At 37.6% G+C, this 27,648-nt stretch overlaps 2 protein-coding genes and 1 long non-coding RNA gene across 3 annotated transcripts in view; 2 read left to right on the forward strand and 1 right to left on the reverse strand.

Annotated features, from left to right (window-relative positions):
- Positions 1–6,572: 6,572 nt before the first annotated feature.
- DUSP12 (dual specificity phosphatase 12) lies at positions 6,573–15,476 on the forward strand. Its single transcript, XM_010984407.3, has 6 exons — positions 6,573–6,937; positions 7,938–8,051; positions 8,144–8,262; positions 8,652–8,748; positions 9,346–9,532; positions 11,918–15,476. Exons 1-6 carry the CDS (start codon positions 6,594–6,596, stop codon positions 12,077–12,079), a joined length of 1,023 nt encoding a protein of 340 aa, XP_010982709.1. The 5' UTR covers positions 6,573–6,593; the 3' UTR covers positions 12,080–15,476.
- LOC135318993 (uncharacterized) lies at positions 9,754–18,428 on the reverse strand. Its single transcript, XR_010377518.1, has 3 exons — positions 18,244–18,428; positions 17,040–17,204; positions 9,754–9,918 (listed from the first exon to the last, which is right to left on the reverse strand). It is a non-coding gene; the product is annotated as an uncharacterized LOC135318993 (long non-coding RNA).
- Positions 18,422–27,648, forward strand: part of ATF6 (activating transcription factor 6) — a 166,831-nt gene continuing 157,604 nt past the window's right edge. Inside the window, exon 1 of the mRNA XM_031436790.2 lies at positions 18,422–18,570. Within this exon, the coding sequence (XP_031292650.2) occupies positions 18,519–18,570 (52 nt within the window). The 5' untranslated portion in view covers positions 18,422–18,518. The remainder of the gene's footprint in view (positions 18,571–27,648) is intronic.

Genomic DNA, 27,648 nt, shown 5'->3' on the forward strand with positions numbered 1-27,648 from the left:
AAAAATTATGTCCTGGACATTTTGGGTATTATATTATGAAGCACTGGAACTTATTCAACTCTCATTTTGTTTTTGTTTTGTTTGGGTGGGGGGCATGATTAGTTTTATTTATTTATTTATTTATTTATTTATTTTTAATGAAGGTACTGGGGATTGAACCCAGGACTCTGTGCAGGCTAAGCATGGGCTCACCACTCAGCTACATATCCTCCCTGACAAATCATCCATTTCTTAAGACATACAGGGCACATTTAATGAAACATTCTAAAGTGTCAGCCCTCATGTCTCTGTGCCTTCATGCTCTCTGCTCTCTTGTCTTCCCAGCACCTTTTCAGCCCTTTCTCCCTCATCTCCTTCACCTATGGGAAAGACTCAAATTCCACCTTCTCAGAGAACTTCTCCCAGTTTCCTTCAGCCAAAATAAATTATTTTTTTTTGTCTGAGCCCCCGAGCATTTTGTTTGTACTATCAGTTTCAGACATGGTTTGGGTAATTTGCACCCCTATCTACAGAGTGGAAACTTGACTCTAAGGTCTTCATCTTATTCCATGCTGTAGCCCCACTCTGGGGCTACTGAACATCCAAAACTAGTTTTTTTTCCTCTTTATTTGGGAAGTTTCCTCCTGCCAACTTGAATGTTTGTAAATGGCCTATGGGGATGAGTAAACTATTGGTAGGAATGGGCAAAGAAATACATTTTGGAAGAGATGAGATAGTGAATATGAAACATACTTTGAAGAAGCAGTAGCATATGTTTGGTAGTAAGGAGGGGCAAGGAACAGCATTTTAAAAGATTTAGAAATATTCTGTGGACTGACCAAAAGTTTACAGGATTTCTGATTTTTATAGTTTAAAATTATTTAGGGAATGTTAGAGCAGGCAGTATTAGCCTTGTCTTTTTTTGGTGGGGAACACTGAAATTCAGAGGGCTTAACTGGCTTGGCCAAGTTATACAACTAATACATGATGGAACCAAAACTTAAGTCTAGGACTTGTGCATACAAGTCCAGAGCTCTTTCCACTATCACACACTGGACTACATTTAGGTAGCAAGAGAGTTCCAAAGGTTGTGACATTGGGAAGGGGGAACTGTGACTATTCTCTGTATTTTGATTGCCTTGGGAAGAATGAAATGACAGAAGTTCTGCAAAATGTAACCCAGCAAACCCTGGTCATGGAACAGGGAACATCTGTGGTCTCTTTTGCTCTACTCATCAGGAACTGAGAACACGACCTAAATGTCACCAACCAGTTTCTGCCCCACAGTTTCTCAGATGGTTACCCCACAATGTGATGAGTTTGCAAAGGTTGTGGGTGGTTGGAGGGTGCAGCTGGAAGCAAGGCAGGAGGAGTTGTTGGGTCAATTGTCCAAGTTGTCCTTTTCACAATGAGGGTGCTTCAACTCCATTCAGTCACCTCTGGTCCCAGGGTTTGTGGAGTTGGAGATCCTTCCTTGGAATCCTGACAGTAGGTATACTTCAGGGAAGGAGAACACATCTTTACAAAGACACAGGCTCTGAATGAGTAAGTGGACTTTGGGATGTGGTTATAGCAATGTAGGTAGATAGGATCCCCTTTCCACTAATTCTCATGACCACTGAATTCCTGGACTGATCACACTCACTGATTCATCTCTGCTCAACAGCTTTCACAGGACAAGCCTCTGCAGCCATTTCTCCCTCACCGCAGCTCAGCCTCTCCTGCATTGCATCCTCTCTGAGCTGCTTTTCGTGGAACAGTTAAGTTTGGGATTTCTTTCACCCACTGATGAGACATGTTGTAAGTTAATTCTTTTATTAACTCTGCAATATGATTATAAGTACTCCTATTTTGCAGATGAAGAAACTGAGGCTTAGAGAAATATAACTTTCTAAAGGCACATGATCACATATCTGTTGGGAATAGGACCAGATGCAGTTTGGTTTTCAGACTTAGGTTTTCTCTGGCTTCAGACTGTGCCCCTCAAAGACAGTACCTTAAAGTATATTTCATGTATATCTTCATAACTGTCCTAGATCTTGAGTCCCATTAAGAACATAATTGGCAAACAATTACTGATAACTCAATGAGTGTGGGGGGCTTGGGCAACATGCTGGGGATAGAAAAGGAACTTGTCTTTGGACCATGATGGGAAGGTAATGGGGCAGAAGAGGGGAAATTTCCCTGCTCATTGCTCAGCACAGATATGCACATACAGCAAATATTTTTAAAGATGAAAATGATAAATCATAGTTGTGACTAGAAGCCAAAATTTTTTTTAGAAACAACTAAAGAATGAGGAGGCTGGGTAATACGTATTTTCATATGAGTAGGTCATATGACATAAAATGGGTGGATGTCTTCTTAAAATGCAAGCCACGATATACTTGACCATCTTTTAGAATTTTTGCTTAATTTTTATCAACAACATTGTAGGCTTACTCGTGATAAAATGAACAAATTGTGCATGCATGTGTGCGTGAGTGTGTGTGAGGGCCTACCAATCCTAGGACATAGAGTCTCTTCTTCTCTCCTTGAGAGGGAGCAACCCAACTCCCTCTCTAAAGAAACATTTCCTTCCCTGAGCCTAACATCCAGCTTTTCTTTCAAGTTGCCGTATTCATTTTTGCCTACTTCAAACAGAAAATATATCTTGCCAAAGGGCACATGGTGCCACCTGGTGGCTAAGAGTACAAATACAGAAGTTGGTAAGTACACTTCTGCCTCAGGGATTGAGGCATTTTTATTCACCCAGGTACAGATATTCACTGAGCCAGGTTATGTGGGTATTCAATAACATTTCAGATGTGTCTCCTACTCCTACCCTTAAAGGAATTTATACTCATTTCAAGGATTTGAAGAAGAAAAGCTCATTTCCAACAGAAAACTAATATAACTGAGGGAATTACTGGATATCTTAATAAAATGTCCAGGAGATAAAACGTTTAATTTTCCCCCTTTTTCCAAAATGTATATATCTATGATTGTCAACATCACATAATTTTAATAACAATAGTTGAAAAAAACCTAAAATAATATAGAAAGAAGTATATAAAGCCTACCATGTAAGTCTCCTAATGACTATTAACAATTTGATATATATCTTTCAATGTTTTTCATACATTTATGTTCAGAAGTGCTTTCTATTTGCACACCAGCTTAAAAAAATTTACAATATAGCTAGCATCGATCACTTCGTTATCTTTTTAAAATAGTTGCCTATTATTTTATTAAATGGATAAAACAACTTATTTAGCTAATTCATTACTTGTAGTCTTTTATATGTTTCTAGTTTTTCACTATTCTAGACAATGGATGTTGTATCAGGGCCACCAAGGCCCCCCTCACGCTCCACCAGATTTGCCAGTTCACTAGAAGGATTCACAGAATTCAGAAGAGCTGTTATACAAAGTTATGGTTTATTACTGTGAAAGGATATAGATTGAAATCGGTAAAGAAAAAAGGTGCAGGAGTGAAGTTCAGGAGAAACCACGTGCAAGCTTCCAGGTATTCCCCTCTAGTGGAGTCACACAGGGATGTGCTTAATCCGCCCAACAATGACGTGTGACAACACATGTGAACTGTAGCCAAACAAGAAGATCATCCAAGCTTAGTGTGTCCAGGGTTTTGTACTGGGGGCCAGTGCCATAGGCATGCAGCACCTGCATGACTGACCTTGACTACTCATTCTCCAGCCTCCCAGAGGTCAAGCTGGTAGAGCATGGCCCAAGGCCTCAGGCATTTAAAAACACTTTTATCAGGCAGGATATTCTGAGGGCTCAGAGATCATCACCCAGGAACTGTTCAAGCACCAGTCCTCCTGAAGACAGACTTTTCTTTGGCATGTGCAGGACTTGAGCAAACAGAGCCTGCTGGGTTAACCCTTTACTGCACAGAAGCCTTTTAAATTTTTGATCTGAATGCTGATGAGGCTGATCAGACCCTTGGCTGCCTGATCTCCCACAGATCAGCTTCCATGTTCATTCTCCACTCTCATTGGCCAAATTTTCCTCTAACTGGCTATTCTTCTCAAACCTCTGTCTTCACTCTCAGCATACCTGTTCCTTTAATCTTATTTTTCTCTGGCAATCTCTCAATTCTTTTCTCATCTTTTCTTACACTGTCATCCTATGCAATCTCATCAGTTCTTGTCTACTCATAAGCTGATGATCAGATCTCTTTTCTGAGTGTTATATCCCAGCATCCAACCAGGCAATGGTCATCTTTAGTTGGGAATTGAAATGTCCCCAAATGGATTTATTTTAGTCCAAACTGATCCTCTTCCCTTATTCTCTAGTTTGGTGAATGAAACTATCATCCACTCAACCACCCAAACCAGAAACAAAGTTGTCTCTGATTCCTCCCCCTTTTGCCTGTCATATCCATTTAAATCTTAAAGCCTTCTCTCTTCCATGTTCTAAATTGCTCTTAAACACAGTCCCTTCCTCTCTGTTCCCTCAGCTAGTACCCTAGGTCCTTGTGCTCCCTGGACTCAATGATTGCTCTGATCTCTTAACTGGACTCTCTGCCTCTAGTGTTGTTCTTCTCAACTCACTCTCTCCACTGCATTCAGATGCTTTTATAAATACAAATCAAATTGCATTATTCTGCTGTTTAAACTTCTTTAATAGTTTGCATAATCTTTGAGAAAAAGTTAAAAATTTCTTAGCAAGGCTCATGTTGCCCTCATGATCTGGCCATGCCTATCTTTCCTGTATCCTGTAGACAACTGCAAGCAATTCCATCTCCATCCTCATTTCTTCCTTCCCCAACGACACATTTATGGGCTGGGCTTATTGGTGGGCTTTCTGGCTTTTGTGCCTTTGTAGATGTTGCTCCTTTTGCTTAGAACTTCTTTCCTCACCTTCTTCCATTTCACCTGACAAATTCCCACTCATCCTTCAAGATACAGATCAAGTACCACTCCTTTTGAGAAGCCATCCCTGATTATTCCTCTTCCATTAGGGTTAGGTGCCCCTGCCATGTACTCCCATAATTTGCTCTTGTCTCTATCATAACACTAATTAAGCTCTTTATATATTTTTCACTCCAGCTTTTTTCTAAGTTCCTTGAGGGCAAAGACTCATTCTTCTCGCAGCCTCAGCATCTACTGTAGTGTCTGACACACAGCAGATGCTTCCAGGATTGTAAAGTGAGAAACACTGGGTTGATTCAACCAGGGCTCAGAAGACTGATTATATGACTCTTCAGGCGAAAACACTAAGTGAGCCTTTTAGGTAAAGCCTTTGGGGGAGGAAATGGCATTGAGAGGAAAGTGTATGATGTCTCTTCTGGCACTCCTTTTCCTTCCACTTCTAGCACTCACAAGATGGATTAACCACCAACATTAGCCCAGATTCTGTTGTGGATACAAAGATGAAAAAGTGAAGTCTTTACCCTCAAGGGGTTCACAGCCTGTGGTGGGAGTAGGGGAAGATATCACTCTTCCTCTGTCCTTACAAGCTGCCCCCTTCAAGGGGCTATGTTCCCAAGGAGAAGCGTTTGCTGCTTCTTCCATTTGACTTGGATAGAGCTCAAGTATCCCTGCCCTGAGTTTCAAACTCTTTGAAAATTATGAAGTTATATATGAGAAAGAGAAAAGCAGACCCTGGCATCCCGGAGCTGGCCTGGTACTATGAGGTAGGTCTTCCGTGGTGTTGCTCGAGCCGGCCAGGCACTCACAGTTAGGTGTTTTCACTTTCCTGTTGACATCAAAATCAGACAAGGCCACTCTCAGATCATGATCAGACAAAAGCAAGATCACTCAGTAATCATGTCTGAATACAGACAAAACATGAACATCATCCAACCACAAAATACCAAACATACCTCTATCTGAGCTATAATGACTAACGCTACTTTTTAAAAGTTATGGCCAAAAAATACATAAAATTTATCTTCCTAAATACTTTTTTTTTAATGGAGGTACTGGGGATTGAACCCAGCACCTCCTGCACGCTAAGCATATGCTTACCTAGATTTCCAGAAATTCTCTACAGTTCATGATTGAGTAATAAACCCAATTTGTTTAACTACAGGTGCATTCCTGGTGGTCTTTGGCTAGAGGGCACTGACACATAAAAACATGGCATTAATATTTTTAAATATATAGAACAGTATACATAAACAAGGAGTCACATAGCAATTAAAAAAAACTAGGCAAAAAGGAAAAATAGTCACAAGAGAACTATAAATAGCTTCCTAAGCTCTGACAAAATGTTTTACTTCAAATGCATACAATTATCCTGCTGATTCAGTTGGTGGGACCATCATTTCAATTTGGATCCGTTTTCTGTTCCTGCAGAAAGTCTAAAAAATCTCAACACTAAAAGCCTGAGAAGCCTTGTATTTGGGTATAGTTTATCCTATACCACCAAGTTGGGAGAGCCGGGTAGAGACACGGGGTAGAGAGAGAAGCTGTTCTGAATACGGCTTAGATCCACCCGCCTGCTGTAACGTCACCTTCCCCAGTTAAGTCCACATTCCCGCAGTCGATGTGGTCCTCCAAGGGATCCGAGGCGCAATTCAGGCCGGGTGGGCCCGGAGGAAGGACGTTCTAGCCGGCCACCTACTCAATGGTACGGCCCGCAACAGCCCGGCCCCTGGGCGCCGCCATGTTGGAGGCGCAGGGAGGGAGTCATGGCTGCGAACGCTCGAGCTGCATACAGAGCCGGGCCAGCTCCGCCGGGGAGATGCTGGAAGTGCGGCCGGGGCTGTTTCTAGGTGGCGCCGCGGCCATCGAGGAGCTGGACCACCTGAGGGAGGCGGGCATCACGGCCGTGCTGACGGTGGACTCGGAGGAGCCCGACATCAAGGCGAGGGCTGGGTTCGAGGGACTACGGAGTCTCTTCGTGCCAGCGCTGGACAAACCCGAGACCGACCTGCTCAGCCATCTGGACCGGTGCGTGGCTTTCATCTGCCAGGCCCGCGCCGAGGGCTGCGCGGTGTTGGTGCACTGGTGAGTGGTCCGGTCCGTGGGGAGAGCGACTCGCCTCGCTTCCAGCCTGCCCCCGCGTATCCTTTTCCTCCGAAACCCCCAAAGAGGACGAAGGGCCAGTCCGACTGCTAGAACCTCCTCCTACTTTCTCCCCGGTAGGCGTTTGTTGGAGAGAGAGGAGTGGGCAGGAGGCGGCCCCTAATGGCTCGTAGGCTTTCATCCGTTCTAGCTTGTGTTGGTTAATTTTGCAGTCTTCGAGTTTTGTTTGGGGGAGGAGGGGCAGGAGGAGTCTTCAGGTAAATGACAAAAGTCCCTGCACCTAAAGAGTTAAAGCTCTCAGGAGAAGCCGGACACAGACCCAGATTATTGTAATGCAGACTAGGATGCGAAGTGTGTAGTAAGAGGGAGAGTAACAAAGGTTAAAGTTACTCAAACTTCAAAGGAAGAGCAGATTATTTTCAGTGTTTTAGTTTAGGGAATGACTGATGTAGGGGAGAACTGGGGAGAGAAGAATTGGTTAGGACTTAAAAGATCCCTAAGCCATGCCTAGGGGAAAGATGGGGTTAGGTGGTAGCAATGGCAAAAAGATTGTAGTAACAATAGTTTAAATTATTAAGCCAGCACTTTTACTGTGTGCCAGCATTTGTTCCAAACAGTACATAAAGGATGGAAGATAGTTGATAAAATGAGGGAAAAAAGTCTGAGCCCAGATCTCCAGGGCCCTTAAAGCCAAGAGCAAAGGTTAGATTTGTTCCAAAGCCATTATAGAATTTAGAAAAATTAGTGTAATTGTTTTTGAATAGGTAATACATCCACATAGTTAAGAATTCAAAAGGAATAAGAAAGTAAAGGATTTAAATTCTTTTTTACAGTGGTAGTATTTCAGAGGCAAAAAAAAAAAAGGTTTGAGTAGAAGAAGCAGACATAAAGTGGACTTGAACTTTACTATTAATAGGAGGCTGGGGCTTTTTGGTTTTTTAATTGTTGCTATTTGCTATTTTATTTTAAACTTCTTTTTCAGTCATGCAGGAGTCAGTCGAAGTGTGGCTGTAATGACTGCTTTTATGATGAAGACTGACCAGCTTACCTTTGAAAAAGCCTATGAAAACCTCCAGACTGTCAAACCAGAGGCTAAGTGAGTTCTTTGTTACAGTACTAATTCTGCTTTTGTGATGTGATTTTACTTATGTAAAGAAAACTTAACTTTATATTTGTTTGTCTTTACAGGATGAATGAGGGGTTTGAGTGGCAACTGAAATTATACCAGGCAATGGGATATGAGGTAGATACCTCTAGTGCAATTTATAAACAGTATCGTTTACAGAAGGTTACAGAAAAGTATCCAGGTAAGTAATAATTGGTAGTATGTATTGAGTTCTTTCTAGATGCTGTTTACTCTGACACCAAATGCTTCAGGTGCATTATCTCAGTTTTCCAGCAATCTCTTGAAACAGGTACTTTTATTTCCTTTTGAAGCTGTGGTTTTGGCTAGCTTGGATTTGAACTCAGGCAGTCTGTGCGCAGAACCCAAGCGCTTCATCACTTTGCTCTCCTACCTCATCCTGATTTCTCAACACTGGAGATATGTATATGTATATATATGTGTATATATATATATATATTGTTTTTAAATTTCTGCGGTTAACACTACTTGTCTCAGCTTGAGATTAACTGAATTTTGTCTGAAAATACAGAGGGTTGATTTTGACTAACACGTATGTTTTATGTCATGTAGAACTGCAGAACTTACCTCAAGAACTCTTTGCTGTTGACCCATCTGCCATTTCACAAGGATTGAAAGATGGGATTCTCTACAAATGTAGAAAGTGCAGGTAAAATATTTTGTATCCTCTGGAGATTTTAATCTTGTCTCAGTAGCTGAAAAGTACTGGAAGTTTCAGTTTCTTAAAATCTGTAGGAAGAGTCTGTCTAATTGAATAATATAGAAATTTGACATTCACACCTGATTTTAAGAACATGAATTCTTTTTTTTTAATTGATTTTTTTGGGGGGGGGAGGTAATTAGGTTTACTTGATTATTTACGTTTTGGAGGAAGTACTGGGGATTGAACCCAGGACCTCGTGCATGCTAAGCATGTACTCTACCACTTAAGCTATATCCTCCCCCATTAAGAACATGGATTCTTAAAAATAAAAATAAAAGTAATCCATTAGCATGCACAAGGTCCTGGGTTCAATCCCTAGTACCTCCATCAAAAGTAAGTAAGTAAACCTAAATAAGTAAAACTCCCCCCACAAAAAGATCAAAATAAAAAAAAAAGTAATCTAGTTATTTGTAGAGTTATCAAAAATTAAAATAGTATAATCAGTGTCACAGTATTTTGCCCACTAAGAAATGCTGCACATTTAATATATTTTTTTCATCCTTGTGGAAGTCACAAATGTTTTCTTTTGTTTGGGGGTTGCAGGCGATCGTTATTTCGAAGTTCTAGCATTTTGGATCATAATGAAGGAAGTGGTCCTATAGCATTTGCCCACAAGAGAATGACACCATCTTTCATGCTTACCACAGGGAGTCAGGCTCAGTGTACATCTTATTTTATTGAACCTGTACAGTGGATGGAATCTACTTTGTTAGGAGTGATGGATGGACAGGTGAGAACATTTTATTTTCTATAGTTTTATCATATCATCTATATTTTCGTTCCTACTTTCATTTTGAACCATATTTTAACTAGTGTTTTATCTATTTTAACTACTTTCTAGTGTAGAAAAGAATTTATCAAAGATGAATTAAATAAAAACCAGCTGATCTAAAATAGTGAACCATTTTTTGTTGACAGCTGTTGGTCTAAATTAATTTCTTTTAACGCTATTGTTTATATTTTCATCACTTCCAAATAAACCTTATACAGCAGTCATTTCCCATTCTTGATAGTATTATTTGCAGCAGTAAAGTTGTTAATTTTGTTGTAGTCCACTTTATTTATTTATTTATTTTCTTTTGTGGCTTGTGCTTTGGCTTGCTGCTTTTATTTAACCTGGAAAACACACAAGTTTTATAAAGGCATTTTTGAAACATACTAGACACATTTGTGCATACTTCTTTGTACACTTATTTGAATTTTTTTATAGAATATATAACTAAAAGTGAAATTCCTGGTTTGAGTAGTGTGTCCATTTTAAATATTACTAATATTCCAGACTAACATTAAAAAGTGCCCATGCAGATTTGCCTTTCACTGATGTTGAATGCTTGTAGTCATTTCCTCATACCCCTGGCATAATGGATATTGTAAAACTGGTTAAGTTTTGTCAGTCAGTGAGATGAAAAATTTTATTTTAAATCCTAAAATGTGTTTTAATTTGAGTCTCCTTGACTACTACCAAGGACTGATATCTTTATATACTTAATAGCCATTTACAGTTTCTTTATAAATTTCCTTCATATCCTTGGCCCATTTTTCTGTGGGTTTTATCTTTCATTGATTTGTAGGAGCTCTTTATATAGTTGAGAGATAATGTTTTATTTAATATATTGCAGATACTGTCTTCAGTCTGTTGCTTATCTCAGCTTTATGGTATATACCTTTTTTTCAGTTTTATTGAGATGTAGTTGACATACAGCACTGAGTAAGTTGAAGGCTTACAGCATGACTTGACATACATAATATCATGAATGTGGGCTTTTAAAAATTGTAGTAAAATATTCATAACATGTTTACCATTTTGACTATTTTTAATTATATAATTCAGTGGCATTGAGTACACTCGCATTGTCGCGCAACCATCACTACAACCCATCTCCAGAACTTCATTTTCCCCAACTGAAATGCCATGCCAGTTTAATACTCCCTCCCCATTTCCTCACCACTCCTTCCCCACCAGCCCCTGGCAGCCACCATTCTACTTTCTGTTTATTTTTATTTATTTATTTATTTTATTGATGCATAGTCAGTTTACAATGTTGTATCAGTTTCTGGTGTACTTTCTGCTTTCTGTCTTGATGAATTTGACTACTCCAGTTACCTTATAAAGTGGAACTATACATCTACTTGTCCTTTCAGGACTGGCGTATTTCATTTGGCATAATATCCTTGAGGTTCATCCATGTTGTAGCATGTATCAGAATTTCCTTCCTTTTTAAGGCTGAATAATATTCCATTGTGTGTATATACTACATTTTGTTTATTCATTCATTTATCCATGGACACTTGGGTTGTTTCCCCCTTTTGGGTATTGTGAATAATGCTGCTATGAACATGGGTATACAAATATCTGTTTGAGTCCCTGCTTTTAATTCTTTTGGGTATATACCCAGAAGTGGAATTGCTGGATCATATAGTGACTCTCTGTTTTATTTTTTTGAGGGTTGTGGTATATTTTGTCATACTAAAATTTAAGATATTTATGTAATTAATTTTGGTTTCTGAATTTATGTCTAGACTTTCTGTAGCTCAATATTAGAAATAAAAATTGCTACCTCATACCATGCACAAGTTAAAGAGCTAAATGTAATAATGCTATAAGTACATTAGAAGGAAATGCAATATGCTTGTTAAACTTTTTTGGATTATTTATTTTACTGGAGTATCTGTTTTGAAATAGCCAGGAATCTGAGGCCTAACTTAACATGCTGTCAGTATCAGTAACAGAACATGAGAATGCTAACATACTTTCCTATCTTTTAGCCATGATGATTTTATTTTGAAATCTAAATTGTAAACTGATTTAAAAGTCAACACATATATCACAGTAAGGAAACCTTCTATTTCACATCTCAAGCTTTACCTTTCTCCTCTCTTACTGGAATTAATCTATTCCTCCTCTAAACTTCCATGGTACATGCTTCTTACAGTGCTATTGTAGTCCGCCATCTGTTACAATAAATTGCCATTGCATTCTATCTCACTAATTAGATAATCAACTCTTTGTAGGTAGGAGCCATGTCTTACCTGTTTTTATATCCTATATTACCAAAGATAAATACTTATTTTGTATAAAATGAATAAATGAAGTAATGCATTTGTTTTATTTCAGCTTCTTTGCCCCAAATGCAATGCCAAGTTGGGTTCTTTCAACTGGTATGGTGAACAGTGCTCATGTGGTAGATGGATAACACCTGCTTTTCAAATACATAAGAATAGAGTGGATGAAATGAAAGTGCTGCCGGTTTTGGGATCACAAATAAGAAAAATATGAACTTGTGACATTTGATAACTTGGGAAGAAACTTGCTGATGATATGTGCTACCCTTGCTTATTGTCATTCATGGCAGAGTGCCTAATTTTAGGCCATCCACATTTCATTTGAAATGTGAGAAGATAAAATCACTTGCTGTGACTTGGAAGCTATGCTTTGTTGGATTCTTACACTATTTAAGTAGAATATATCATATGAAAATGAAAACTTTTTAATCATGTAAATTATACTTTATTTGATATTAAAATCTTCTGTAACCCAGATATTTTCTTTTTTTCACTTTTTTTTAAAGTTCTGATTTTTGGAATGTTTGCTAGGTAATCTTAAGTTCTGGATGGACAAAGTTATATACAAAAATTGGAAATTATGTTTAAATAGAGATTCTTTTATTTGTAGAAATGTAAAGCAGATTTATTTGGACATATTTTGACATTTATTTCTCTTTCTTTTAAGAGATATTAGTAAATCTACATATGTCTGGATTTTTCTTGGACATGCAGAAGGCAAGTCCATTAGTAAAATACTGACTAAAACGTGGTGGTCTTATTACTGTTCAGGAATCCCAATTATCTAAATTTTTAGAAAACTGTGTTTGAGATACTTTTTGAAGTGATCTACTTAAAGAAATGTATTAATGTTAGGTGTATTCTAATGGTAAAGAAAATAAATGTGCAGTAAACACGTATCAATCACCTTTTTGGCCCGATATGTTAGAGTATTGAAAAAGGTAGTATGTCCAGATTAGCTTTTGAAACTGGAATTTATTTTACTCTGGAAACTGGAATTTATTTTACTCATTACTAAGAGAATTGCACCTAATTAGAACATTTATGTGAAATCAGAATTAGCTAATAAAGAGAAATATAGTCCATGTTCCTAAGGCATTTAGTATATTTACACATGTGAGTCTATCTATATGTACATAAGCACCAAAGTGAGAGTCATTTTAAATACAAAAAAAATGTGAATAATGATTCTCTTAAAAAGTGTAGGAGTGTTACAGATGATTCTTAAGAATATCTCAACATAGTATCTGAAGCCTTTGGCAGCTTTTAATAACTTTTTCTTAAGAGAAAAAATTTCTCCACTTCTGTCTTAGCTTTCACAGTATCTGTTTACTTCTTTATCATATTACACTCTAGAAAGTTTTAGAAAACAATTAGGTTGAACCATGTGAAGTTGCCCCTTTTGTAGGTAAAAAGTAGTTCAGTAGCAGCAGTTTCATATGGTTGAAGTTAATACCTATCCATTGCACACTGTGGCATCTAGTACAGAGAAAATGACATAGGTTTTATTTGAGTTTATAGTTGTCAATAAATATTTATTAAGCACTTATTATATGCACAATTCTAGGTGATACACTGAACAAACTAGATAAAGCCCCTGCCTTCTTGAAAGTTACATTCTAGTCAGGAGACAGAGAAAATAGCACCTTTTTTGAAAGATAATTGGTATTTGGCAGTGAGGAATGATTTTGGGAAACTTTATGAAAATTTTGAAGTTTTGTGAAACATCCACTAAGTAAAATTTTCAGATTTAAAATACTTTAATGTTTTACTTTTTGGAGGTAGAGAGAAATTCCATTATGCCTTTTTGTTAATAAAACAAACAAAAAACTCAGATGGAACCCTTTTGTTTTAATGTTTAGGAATATCAGTTGAGAACATTGGAATGTACACATTTGTTGAGAATGGCAATATTAACCTCATTTCAGAGGCAATGTTGTACAGCGAAAATAGCACTGAAGTAGAAGTTGAGAGTGGGCTCTAATAATTCTGGCTCCACTGATTACATCTTCCTGGAATTGAGCAGGTTTCTTGAAAATTGAGAGTCATTTTTCTTCTTCACAAAATGGATTAATATGTGCCCTGCCCTCCTGACAGCATTGTTTTGAAAATCATTTGCAATAGCCTTAATACCTTTTTATATAAAATAGAGATAACAGTATCCACATCTGGATTATTAAGAAGATTTTTGTGACATAATGCCGATAAAGAACTTTAGTATAGTGCTTAGCTAGTAGCATTTGGCATTCTTCCTAAAAATAGCTGCATTTTATCGAGCACTTAATGTTCCAGTCACTATCCTAAACACTTAATGTGTATTACCTAATTTAATCCTTGCAACAGCCCTGAGATAGATCTGTTCCTATTTTACAGGTGAAATTGAGGCTTAGAAAGATTAAGTCCCTTAAAGTTACACTGTTAACAAATGAACCTAGATTAGAAGCAAGATTTGGCTTTCTCCAAAATCTGAGTTTTAATCTTTGTATTCTAATGTTTGGATTCACTGTTCAGGATGATACATGTCTTAAAGATGTCATACTGAAAATACCAACCAGATTGTAAAGTCTAATAGTACCAATGAAATGCAATTTTTAACTAAGCTATAAATCTACTAGTCAGGCAAACCACCAACATTTAAATGCAGGGTTCAGACGAGTGCAGATCTAAACCTACATACTATTTGCCTAAATATTTAAAAAATTATAAATAAAGCTACCAAACTATTACGTAAAATGTTTCATTATCTTGACAAATATGTCTTCATAATGACCTGGAAGACAAGGTTTGAATTTAGAATTCTCTGACTTTGTGGAGTTTGATGACAAAGCATAGAAATGTGTCAAGAGTTGGCCCCTAACCCACAGACTGCCCCTTTTCCCCACCCCTGGATTTTTCTAGTGCATATGTTTATGTGGACTCCCCATCTGACATTTCTAAGCTCTTTTCTACCCCTCTGGCATACACCGTTGGCACAGTTCTCCCTTAGGAAGTCAGAGGCCTGAGCAAACCCTAGAAGCAGACTTGGAGCTATTTGGGTATCAGAAGCATGTCTAGAAGGGGACATGTGTTCTGGCTGGGCACATCACTTTGGCATTGTGGATTCTTAACCTGTGGGAAGAGACATTACCAGGTGCCAGAGTAGAGTCCTAAGTGTGAATCTAGGCAAGGGGCTAGTTTATGTCTCTAGGCTCTCAAAATTCATTTTTCTTCCAAGGGTTTAAGCTGAAAGCAAATGAGGAATAAATTTAAAAGTATTCAATAACATTCAACATTTATGACTTTAAAAGAAGCATGGTAACTTGAATGAAAGGAAGCTTCCTTTAACAATGTACATATAAAAAAATCTACAGACACAGCACATTTCTTAATGAAAATTGAAAATAAGTTTCCTTGTATTTAAAGAAAAAGTCTCCAGAAATAAATCCTGCAAAAACAAATGAGAAAACAAAATAAAAACCAGTCAAGCCTCTAGATTTTACAGTCAGCAGAATCACAAAGTGGGAAATTCTACTGGACAAATGACAGATTCTTGTCTCCTGTTTGAAATTTTCCATACTAAAGATGAATAAAGATTGTAATGTTAAATAAATAAAATGTATTTTAAAATGCTAGTGTTTGGATGCAGTATTTTTCTACACAGAAAATCCTAGAGAATTTACAGACAAATTATTAGAATCATGTAACTCAGCAAAGTTTTTGGATACAAGATTGCTGTATAGTAATCAAGAGTGTTACTATGTTTCAGCAATAACTAAATTAAAAGGATGTGTAAAATGAAGCTATGAAACCATGAAAAGAAAATTTTTAAAAATCTTAACCTCAGGAGATGGAAGGATTTGTTATGCAGTATCCAAGTAGCAGAGATCATAAACAAAAGATTGATCAATTTGACTGCATTGAAATTAAAGCCTAGAAGACAAAAACCCCATAAACAAAGATGTGTTAACATAGAAGAAGGTATTTACAACATACATGCTAGTTAAATTAATCGAATAGGCTATCTAAAGATGTGCACATCATTGAGAAAAAATCCAATAGCAAATTTTATAAAAAAGATAAGAATAGGCAATGCACAGAAGAGGAAATAAAGTTTAATAAGCATGAAAAGATGCACTACTTTAATTGTCAGGGAAATGTAAATTACAGTCACACCCTTCACAGGCAAAATAAATAAAAATCTGAGCACATCTAGTGTAGATGAGAATGTGAAGCAAAGAGTACTCATCACTGCTAACGAGTATGTAAATTGGTGTAATTTGGCAAATATTAATATTCCTACTTCATGACTCAGCATGTATCTTAAAGACATTCTTGCATCCATATATGCACAAAGAGATCTGTACAAGGATATATTTTATGTAACAGTAAACAATTGAAACAATCCAAATGTTCATCAGTAGGGCAATGAAAAGACTTACGTATACAAATAATATATAGTTAAATATATATAACATATAACATTTAAAACAGATCATCAAAAAGTAATTATTGAATGAGAAAAGTGATTTGGAGAACATTAGTATGATATGTTTATGTGAATTAAAAAAACCCCAAATTGACACTACCTGTGTCTCTACACATATTTAAATATACAAGTAAAAATAAAAATGGACTGTAATGATTCCCATAAAATAATAAATACAAGTTGCCTATGTGGAGGGAGGGAAATGAAGCAGAGGAAAATCAGTTCAAATTTACCTGCAATGTTTAATTTAAAAAAATTTTTTTTAAATTAAAAAAATTTTAATTACATATGTTTTTATTGACGTATAGTCAGTTTACAATGTGTCAGTTTCTGGTGTACAGCATAATGTTTCAGTCATACATGAACATACATATATTTGTTTTAATTTGTGAAAAACTGGCATGAAACAAAATGTTATTTGTTAATTCTTGGTGATAAGTACACATGTTTGTTTTGTAATTATTTGCACTTTTTGAATAAAAAATAAACATTTTGAAAATTAAATGTAAACTTGCTGGAGTTCAGGCACGATGATCTTTTTTTTTTTTTAAGACTAAGGTGTCTGGTGCCTACAAAGTAGAAGACTCTTACTGGTTTTATTTTAATTTTTATGTAAATGTTTGAATTTCCCATTGGGTGGGAACAAAAAATGTTATAAATTGCACCTGAAATTAAAATTGGTTATTTATCTGATGATATAAAGACTCACCTTTATTGTAAGGGGATTTGTGAAAATTTTTCCGGGTTGGATCCCAGGACTATTTTGTATGTTGTAGATTATGTAATCTGTAGTAATCATCCAGCCGGTAGAAGTTTGGAGGGTTGTGGGAAGCATTGTTTTGTTTAGCAACCAAAGGAAAGATTCCACTCGGTCCTAGAGGGATACATGTTCTTAAGGTATGTTAAATATTCACCACTGAAATGCTGTAAAAAATAAATTTCAGTAAGTATCATTCTTGAAAGTGTTATCCCAAACTGTTGAAAATTTGAACTCAGTTCAAATTTTAATTGGAGTTCATGATGTATGTGGATTTTTCTAAGCAAAACCGATTCTTAAGCTTTAGAAATAAAAAGATTGGAAGAGAAAGAAAAACACCATAGGAGATCGCTCATATGCGGAATCTAAAAAAAACAAACAAAACATAAATACAAAACAGAAACAGACTCATAGACATAGAATACAAACTTGTGGTTGCCAAGGAGGCGGGGGGTGGGAAGGGACAGACTGGGATTTCAAAATGTAGAATAGATAAACAAGATTGTACTGTAGAGCAGAGGGAAATATATACAAGATCTTATGGTAGCTCACAGAGAAAAAAAATGTGACAATGAATATATGTATGTTCATGTATAACTGAAAAATTGTGCTCTACACTGGAATTTGACACAACATTATAAAATGGTTATAACTCAATTAAAAATGTTAAAAATAAAAAAATTTAAAAAGGAAATAAAAAGATTGGGAATTTACATTATTGTAAGTTTTAGCGTAAATTCTCTTGGACTTTCGCTACTAAGTACTATGCTTTAGAAATAAATATTTAAGGAGATAAATTTGATCACGGGGAGTTTATTTTGTTTAAACTTGTTTGTTTTGTTTAAATTTGTTTAAATAAAACTAGGCTTTCTAGAAGTCCGATTCATAGTATTTTTGCTTATCTAAGACACTGTGCCTGTGGGGAGGCAGCTGTAACTAATGCGGCAAAATAATTGTATTTCTTTCACATACTTGTGTATATGGATAATTTTTATGTTGGCAGCGATTTATTCGTAAAAGTTAAAACCAAATTTACTTTCTTAGTCTCTATTTTTGTTCTGATATATCTATACTGTGGTATTAAGGATATTTGGGGGAAAGCCAGTATGTTCAGAAAATTTTTTTTAATTTAATATTATTAATAGATTTTATTTACCGAAGTAGTGTTTACACGTCTTCTCCCCTGCTTTAAAACAGCGAGACAGAAAATGCCGAAAGCTCCAAAAGGGATCTATTTACTCAGAGATCTGTTTAAATTAGCTCAATCTCTGACGTCCCTCGTGTGGAAGCAGTTTGTCTTCATTCGGCCACCGTCTCGTCAGCGTTACGGAGTATTTTGTCCGCCTGCCGCCGCCGTCCCAGATACTAGTCACCGAGCTTCAGGGCAGCGGAAGGTGTGTTTCGGGAGAGCCGGCTGGCGTTGCCGGCACCATGGAGTCGCCTTTTAGTCCGGGACTTTCTCACCGGCCGGATGAAGAGTGGGGTGAGTGGAATCTGAGAATGTACCAGAGGTGGTTCCGGGTTTCTTCATCCCTACTTCCGCGCACTGGTGGTGGTGACAGGTGTGGACGAACCCTGCCGTGGAGCTAGGGCCACTCGTCGCTTCCGTCCGTGGTCCTGGTAGAGTCTAGCAGAACCGGTTGGGTTCTGACCTGGCCACAGCGAGCGTAAAATGTTGCCGGATTGGTATTACTATCGTTTTTCACTGTTTCCTCTGGGAAAGTACCAGGTGATGACTTTGTGGGGCCGAAAACGACGTCATTAGGGAGCTTAGAGCAGGATGGCTGTGACCACTAAACGGGCTGCAATCTATTTCCCCAGAGTGTGGGATGCAGGCGATGCTTGCGTTGGAGTGTTTGTACGTGTACGTGTTTGATTTGTGTGAGAGTATGTGAATCCTCATCTCGAAGCTTCCACCGTTGACCTAGGCTGATGTCAATATTGGCAGAGAAGCTAAGTACCCTGGCACCTGACCTCGGGTCCCTGATTACCTAGACCTAACGCTTATAAACAGATATAATCCTGACTGCTCTCCAGGTACAACTTTGAATTTTATTGTTACGGATATTTGGTTTGGCTTTGTGGTCAGGAAGCGTGGAATGGGGTGCAGTGGAAATGAGAGTGGAGAACCTTTATCATCTAAATGTTTAGAGGAAACTATTCCTCTCTTGTTTGCGAGACATAATACTAAAACTGTTTTTGGGCTTCAATGTAAATTTCGGATTGTATACGCCTTGGGTGGGTCATGTAATTAACCCATACCATTCACCAGCTTTAAAATTTGGGGGAACTCATACTGATCTTCATCCTTACCCCTTGGACCATCATTCTCAGTAGCAAGAGTGTAATCTCAACTCTGTTTGTTGAACTTAAGTCCTCACTTGATTTTCCAAGGGCAGAACTTCTCTTAAGTTATATGCTGTTAGAGATTTATTTCAACCTTTGGGTAGATTTTGTATGAGTTGCTGGAAAAACTTTAGACTATCTATTCCAAGTGTATTTTCCAATCTAAATATAGTAATAGTAATAGGAACAGTTACCATTTGTTTAGCACTTTGTGTCAGATGCCCTGCTAAGCTCCTACAAGCATTACCTTATTTAATGCCCCCAACAATCCAGTGAGGTATTGTTATTTTACAGTTGAGGAAATTGAGGCTGAGAGAGAATGAATGCTCAGTCTTGAGTCAGCTATTGAGTGTCAGAAGCAGGATCAGAACCAGGTTTGTCTACCTCCAAAGCCTGTGCACTTAGTCACTATTCTATATTGCTTTCCTAAATTATTTCTACAGATTTGATTCTTACCAAGATCCCTCTCCCTACCTTCCTGGTTATTAATAAATCTACTTTAGTATATTGGGTAGTTATGATATGTTTTCTCATCTAGTTAACTATTATATTTTCATGGTATTTCTTAAATTATAATTGTGGGGCACTTCCTGATAGCATTATTATGTCTTCTGATACCCAGGCTGCATTTTCCTGACTAATCTGATCAGTTGACTTTAGTCTTAATGTTCTTTAATCAAGCATTCAGTTCTTTGTGATCAGTTCACTAACTCAACTCAGGTATCTTGCCCTGCTCCTACCTGAATATGCCCATTTCCTAATGTTTTCCAAACTTCTCTCTTCAAACTGTTAATAGTCTTCTCTTAGTTGAAAACTTTAATTCTGATTCCTCAAGTGTTCAATAAGTAGGATAGATTTCACAGTCACTGGAGTGAAACATTACTGTCTACTAGCATTTTTCAGTATATGGATTCTTTTTCTGGGAGTTGCCATTTTGGGTGTTCAAGTACTTCACTGATTTATTTGATTTTTTTTTTTCTGGATTAGAAGCTAGCCAGTTAAATTTTTAAAATCAGATTTTATGATTAGTACTTGTGACTCTAACAACTGTGAATAATTAAAAATGATTTACTCAGAACAGCCTATGATGGGATTTGCTTTTTCCCTTAAAGTTGGGTAATGAAATTTAGAACAGGGGTCTGTAAACAGTTTCTGTAAAGTTTCAGATAGTAAATATTTTAGGCTTTGTGGTCATGTGGTCTCTGTTGTAACTACTCAGCTTTGCCAGTTGTAGTACAAAAGTAGTATAAACTGAGCATGACTGTGTTGTATTCAACTTTATTTATGGGCACTGAAATGCCGTTTCATGTAATTATTTTTAATACTTAGTAGAGTTTATTTTTAGTATAGCTTTATTTTCATAGAATAACTGAGCAGTTAGTAGAGTTCCATATACTCCTCCCCACCTTTCCCCTATTGGTACCATCTTGCCTTAGTGTAGTACACTTGTTATAATTGGTGAGCCAGTATTGGTACATTAAAGTCTGTAGTTTACATTAAGGTTCACTCTATTGTTCCCTCTGTGGGTTTTGACAAATGCATAATGTCGTGTATCTACCATGACAGTATCATATTGAGTAGTTTCACTGCCTTAAAAAGCCCCCTGCACTTCACCTAGTCATCTCTCCCTCCCTCCTTCTGAGCCCCCACCAACCACTGAGCTCTTCACTGTCTCCCAGTTTTGCCTTTTCCGGAATGTCATATTGTTGGAATGATACAGTATGGAGCATTTTTAGATTGGCTTCTTTCGTTTAGCAATATGCATTTAAGGTCCCTCAGTGTCTTTCTATGGCCTGATAGTTCATTTCTTTTTAGCACTGAATAATATTCCATTGTATGGTTGTACCACAATGTCATTTGGGCTCGCATAACAAAATACCATAAACTGAGTATCTTAAACAACAGAAACTTATTTTCTGACAGTTCTGGAGGCTGGAAGTCCAAGTACAGGTGCCAGTATGGTTGAGTTCTGGTGAGACTACTCTTCCTGGCTTGCAAATGGCCATTTTTTTACTGTGTCCTCATAAGGCAGAGAGGTGGAATGGGAAGGAGTGAGGCAAGGAGGAAGAGAATGAGATGCGGGGAGAGAGACAGGAGGAGCTAGATATATCTCTTCTTCTTCTAAGGCGGCTCCAGTTCTGTTGGATTAGGGCCCCACCTTTGTAACCTCATTTAACCTTGATTACCTTCTAAAGATCACCCTACCTCTGGGTGCAGTCATATTGGGGTTTAGGGCTTCAGTATATAAATTTTGGAGGGACATTATTCAGTACATAGCACACAGTTTGTTTATCTGTTCACCTGTTGAAAAACACCTTGGTTGCTTTCAAGTGTTGGCAGTTGTATGTAAAGCTGCTATAGTCACATGCAGCTCTTTGTGTGGACGTAAGTTTTCATATCATTTGGATGAATACCAAAGAGCATGACTGCTGGATCATATGGTAAGAGTATGTTCAGTTTTGTAAGAAACTTTCAAACTGTCTTCCAAGTGGCTATACCCACCAGCATTCCCACCAGCAGTGAATGAATTTTCCTGTTGTACCAGTCCTTGCCAGCATTTGGTGTTGCTAGTATTTTGGATTTTAGCCATCTTAATAGGTGTGTAGTGGTATCTTGTTTTAATTTGCAGTTCCCTGATAACATGATGGTGAGTATCTTTCCACATGCTTTGTCATTTGTATATCTTCCCTTCACTCTCTCCTTCCTTATCTTGCTCTCACCCTCCTTTTCTTTTTCTCGAATTTGTACCAAAGCCACTTTTTTTCTGCCACATGTAAAATATTTGTGCCAAGATCAGAAACTTCAATCTGCCACTGTGGTTTCTTTGATAACTTCAGTCTCTTCTGTAAAAGTTCTCTTTGCCTTCTTGCATTGGTCAAAACCTGACTCTACTGATGACAGTGTTTTCTCTTAAGTCCTGATGAATGGTAGCTATTTTTATTCTCAAAGCCTTACCATTAGGGCCTCTGAAGTTGGGTGAGTTGTCTTCCTTGTCTTCATTGCTACTTTCAGATCATTCTCCTTCCATCCTTCCTAAAAACATCCAGGTTTAAATCTCACATTGTCACAATATGCTGTCCTCTTCGTCTCCAGGTTATATTCATCTGCTAATTCCTGGTTCACTCTACCTACTGTTTGAAAAAATTATTTCATGGCTTACCGTCTCATTCTTCAGCACTCCTTCCATCATGATTTATGGTTGATTTCAGTAATCTCAGAGAAGATCCTTCAAATACCCTGACCTCTCATTTCATGGACCTCTCCATCAGTGATCTTGTCTTACACCCTGTCTCAGCCATTTACTTCCCCAACCATAAGCCTAAACCTTGTCATTACTAATAATCTCAGTTTCAAACATTCCACTCTGACTAGCACCTTCTGTCTCACCAGCTCACTCCCTTCAGTATTGTAATTCCAGCAGTACTTCCCACCCTGCTGAGATTCTGCCATCTTTTCACTGTCCCTCATCTCCTTTATGATATCACTTTCCCCTTATTTGGTTTAAATTCCATGGACCATCACTGTAACCAGTCCCTCACACCCTCAATATCCTTATCTCTCTCTTGTTTTGTAGTTCTTTCTTTGATAAATGACAACCTTTGTTAAATCCAACTCTGCCTACTCCATGGCTGCATCATCATTTTCCTCCCTGCTAGATCATCTCTATCAGTCAACAAACATGTAATTGCTTCTCCTATGTAGAGTGAAAAAAAAAAAAAGAAAAAACCCCAAAACCCTCCTAGGATGTTACTTCCCTTCTAGCGGCTAGCCACATTTCTCTTCTTTATTTTACAGCAGAATTCTTTAAAAGAAGAAAAAAAGTCCATGTTCACTGACTCTACTTTTTCTTTTCTCGTTTTCTCTTGAACCCACTACAATCAGGCTCTACCACTCCACCCAAACTGATCTTTCTAAGGTCATTACTGATTTCTAGTGGCCATTTCTCATCTTACAAGAAGTAAATGAATAAATGAATGGTCAAGATAGTGGTCAGGTGGGACTGCTTGCTGAGCAAACTAAAACTTATAGCTACCATAGTTTACTACTGTTAGGAGAAATCTAAATAGTAGTGTGGGATTGGTGAAAAAGATACAGAAGTAGGGAATAGATTTTAGAGATACTTTATAGTGCCACTACTTTCTTATGGATCCTTCTGAGATATTGTATAGATATACAAATGTATTTATCAACTCACTCTCAGTTTTTTTTTAAAGTATTCACAAACCACAGAAAAATTAAAAGATTAGTACAGTGATAACCTCTTTTTCTCTTATCTAGATTTACCAACTGTTAACATCCTGCTGTACTGACTTTTTCTCTCAGTATTACCCCACTTCCCTCTTCTTTCACTGTCTGAAAGTAGGCTGCACATAATATGAAACTCCTACTAAACACTTCACCGTATATTTCCTAAGAACAAGGGAGTATGTATCTTTAAAAAGCATGAATTCGTGCTAATACCTGCAGTTTAAAGCCAGTATCACAGGTTCTTTCTCACCTTCTTGTATTGTATACTCTTATTTCTCTTTTCCTACTGTGAAAATCCTGATTCCCTATAACATCCCATGTTTTCAGAGGCTCACTCTAGCTGCTTTGTTGAAAACAGACTGAAAAGAAGGGTAAGGGCAGAAGTAGGGAGACTGGAGCAATCCAAGTGATTTATAATGGGAGCAGTGGAGGTAATAGAGTGGTTGGTTATGAGTATATACACATACATTCTCATAGGCATATGTATACACATGTTTGTTTTTATTCAAATTTTATTTAATTTTAAATTTTGAAATAGTTTCAAACCTACAGAATAGTTATAAGAACAGTACAAAGAACTGTTGCATGCCCGTCACATAGATTCCCTTAATTGTTACATTTTACTATATTTGCTCCATTTCACTCTCTTTTGAGAGAGAAAAAGAGAAAGAAATGTGTTGTTAACTCATTACTCTTTATTACAGTTTGTACCACCTCCCCACAAGACAAGGGTACTCTCCTATATTACTGCCATACATTCCTCCCACTCAGGAAATGAATGCTGGTACATTACCACCCAGTTCATAGACACTATTCAGTTTTTGCCTTATGTCTTAATAATGGCCTTTTTCCTTTCCAGTTTAGGACCCTACCTGCAAACACACCTTATGTCTCCTTAGTGTCCTTCAATCTGGAGTGAGTCCTTAGTCTTCTGTTTCTTGTATCTTCAGCAATCTTAAAGAGTATAGGTCTTTTATTCTGTAAGATGACCCTAAACCTAGGTCTGTCCCCTGTTTTCTCGTGACCAGAATCAGGCCGTGCATCTGTGGCAGGGATGCTAGAGAAATGATGCTCTGTTCTTCTCAGTGCATTACATTTGGAGGCACACTGTGTTGACCAAGGTGATGTTACCTAGATCATATGGTGAAGTTAGTATATGCCAGATTTCTCCACTGTAGAATCACTATTTCCCCTTTTTCATTTGATTAGTATTTTGAAGGAGATAATCTGACATGCCACCGATATCCTATTCTTTGTTAAACCTCCACTCACCAGCCCTGGCCTCCATTAATAATGTCAACTATCACTCTAATGCCGAGTGGGTTCTTATCACTTAACATTCTGTCTGCATTTATAACTTGACCTTATACTGTAAGAAAGAGCTTTCTCAGTTTGTTTGTTTATTTCACTATGGTCTCATTAATTCTTATTTGATTTAGTGGGTTGTAATCCGGCTTTATTTTGATCCTCAGATTTTCCCAGAATTGACCAGTGGGTGTCCATTCATATCAGTTCCTTTGTTCTTTTGATATGTTTCCATCATTCTCTGAGAATTTCCTTATTTTCTGATGCAAAAAGACTTTCCCAGCCTGCTTTGCACTTTCCCTGCCTCAGCCCGGAAATCAGCCTTTTTTCTAAGGAGCCCTTTAGTGGACTTCCATTTAATAGAGGATGGTATTTAGTATCTTAGACCTGGACACATAGGATTTTCAGTGCTGCTGGGATATCATCCCTTTTAGGACCTTTTAGCAGACAGAACTAGGAAATACATGTATGTATATGTGTACACACATTTACAAGTATCTATAGTTCTTTCTGTGCATGTATGTTTTTTAAAATGTGTTCATGTTAATACTTCTAATTCCAATCCAATGTCTTAGAATTCTTTTATTCTCTTCCTTTTTCATGTTTGTAAATCCTTTCTCAGACAGTGAGGAACCTTGCTCCAATTATTTTAGATATAATTAATCATTTGCTCCATCAATTAATATATTTGGTATAATCACTTTCCTAACCACTCAGTCTGCTTCTTTCATCTGCCGCTTTGTTCCTCCTCCCACTGCCCATTTTCTTGGCAGCTGAGGCATGCTGCCACCTCCACTAGGCAACCCCCTCTCTTGCATCATCCCATTTCCTTGGATAGCATGCACATTGCCACAGATGATGACGCACAAAACCCTGTCACCCTCCTTGCTTTCCTGACATCTCTGTGTTGGGAGGAGTAGGGAAGGGAAGGAAAGATGGAAAGGGAAGGAAGAATAGGAAGGAAAGTAAGAAGCCAGATTATCGATATGTATTGTAAGGAGAGCTGACAGGATTTGCTGGTAGATTGAATACAGAGAGTAAGGAAGAGAAGGAAGCAGTAACTGTAGGATTTTTGGCCTGAATTACTGAGGGAGTTGAATTGTCATTAACTGAGATGAGGACAAAGCAGTAGGAAGTTTGGTGGGAGATGATCTGGAGCTCAGTTTTAGATGTGTTAAGTTTGAGATGCCTTTTAGACATCCAGGAGAAGGTGTGTACATTCATCTTGAACTGGAGGTGTGTGTTTGTGAATTCTTGGCATATAAATGCTATTTAAATCCATGAGCTCAGCAGAGATCACGATGGGAGAATAGATAATTTCATGTTAAGGAGATGAAGGAGGAACCAGGAAGGTAGTCAGCCAGTGAGGTGGGAGGAAAACCAAGTGACTATGGTAATTTGGAAGCCAAGTGAAGAAAATGCTTCAGTGAGTATGAAAGGATCAACTGTTTCAAATACTGCTGATAGTAAGATGAGGACCATAAATTTACTTTTGAATTTAGCAATGTAGAGGTCATTGTTTTTTTAACTTTTTTTTATTGAGTTATAGTCATTTTACAATGTTGTGTCAGATTCCAGTGTAGAGCACAATTTTTCAGTTATACATGAACATACATTCATTGTCACATTTTTTTTTCACTGTGAGCTACCGTAAGATCTTGTATGTATTCCCCTGTGCTATACAATATAATCTTGTTTATCTATTCTACATTTTGAAATCCCAATCTGTCCCTTCCCACCCCCTGCCCACTTGGCAACCACAAGTTTGTATTCTATGTCTATGAGTCTGTATCTGTTTTGTATTTATGTTTTGTTTTGTTTTTTTTCTTAGATTCTGCATATGAGCGATCTCATATGGTATTTTTCTTTCTCTTTCTGGCTTACTTCACTTAGAATGACATTCTCTAGGAACATCCATGTTGCTGCAAATGGCGCTGTGTTGTTGGTTTTTATGGCTGAATAGTATTCCGTTGTATAAATATACCACATCTTCTTTATCCAGTCATCTGTTGATGGACATTTAGGCTGTTTCCATGTCTTGGCTATTGTAAATAATGCTGCTATGAACATTGGGGTGCAGGTGTCATCCTGAAGTAGGGTTCCTTCTGGATATATGCCCAGGAGCAGGATTCCTGGGTCATATGGTAAGTCTATTCCTAGTCTTTTGAGGAATCTCCATGCCGTTTTCCACAGTGGCTACACCAAACTGCATTCCCAGCAGCAGTGTAGGAGGGTTCCCTTTTCTCCACAGCCTCTCCAGCATTGTCATTTGTGGACTTTTGAATGATGGCCATTCTGACTGGTGTGAGGTGATACCTCATTGTAGTTTTGATTTGCATTTCTCTGATAATTAGAGATATTGAGCATTTTTTCATGTGCCTGTTGATCATTTGTATTTCTTCCTTGGAAAATTGCTTGTTTAGTTCTTCTGCCCATTTTTGGATTGGATTGTTTTTTTTTTTCTTATTAAGTCATATGAGCTGCTTATATATTCTGGAGATCAAGCCTTTGTCGGGTTCATTTGCAAAAATTTTCTCCCATTCCATAGGTTGTTGTTTTGTTTTACTTATGAGAGGTCATTGTTGATATTAATAACTGGTGTGTATAGTGTGGAGTGGAGGCTTGACTGAAATAGGTTCGAGAATGAATGGGAGGAAAGACA

Source organism: Camelus dromedarius, chromosome 23 (assembly GCF_036321535.1).
Source record: "Camelus dromedarius isolate mCamDro1 chromosome 23, mCamDro1.pat, whole genome shotgun sequence".
Taxonomy (NCBI): Eukaryota; Metazoa; Chordata; class Mammalia; order Artiodactyla; family Camelidae; genus Camelus; species Camelus dromedarius.

Coding starts and splice junctions, on each gene's coding strand:
- DUSP12 (XM_010984407.3), top strand. CDS start 6,594: ATGTTGGAGGCGCAGGGAGGGAGTCATGGCTGCGAACGCTCGAGCTGC. Junction 6,938..7,937: donor TGCGCGGTGTTGGTGCACTG/GTGAGTGGTCCG, acceptor CTTCTTTTTCAG/TCATGCAGGAGTCAGTCGAA. Junction 8,052..8,143: donor ACTGTCAAACCAGAGGCTAA/GTGAGTTCTTTG, acceptor TTGTCTTTACAG/GATGAATGAGGGGTTTGAGT.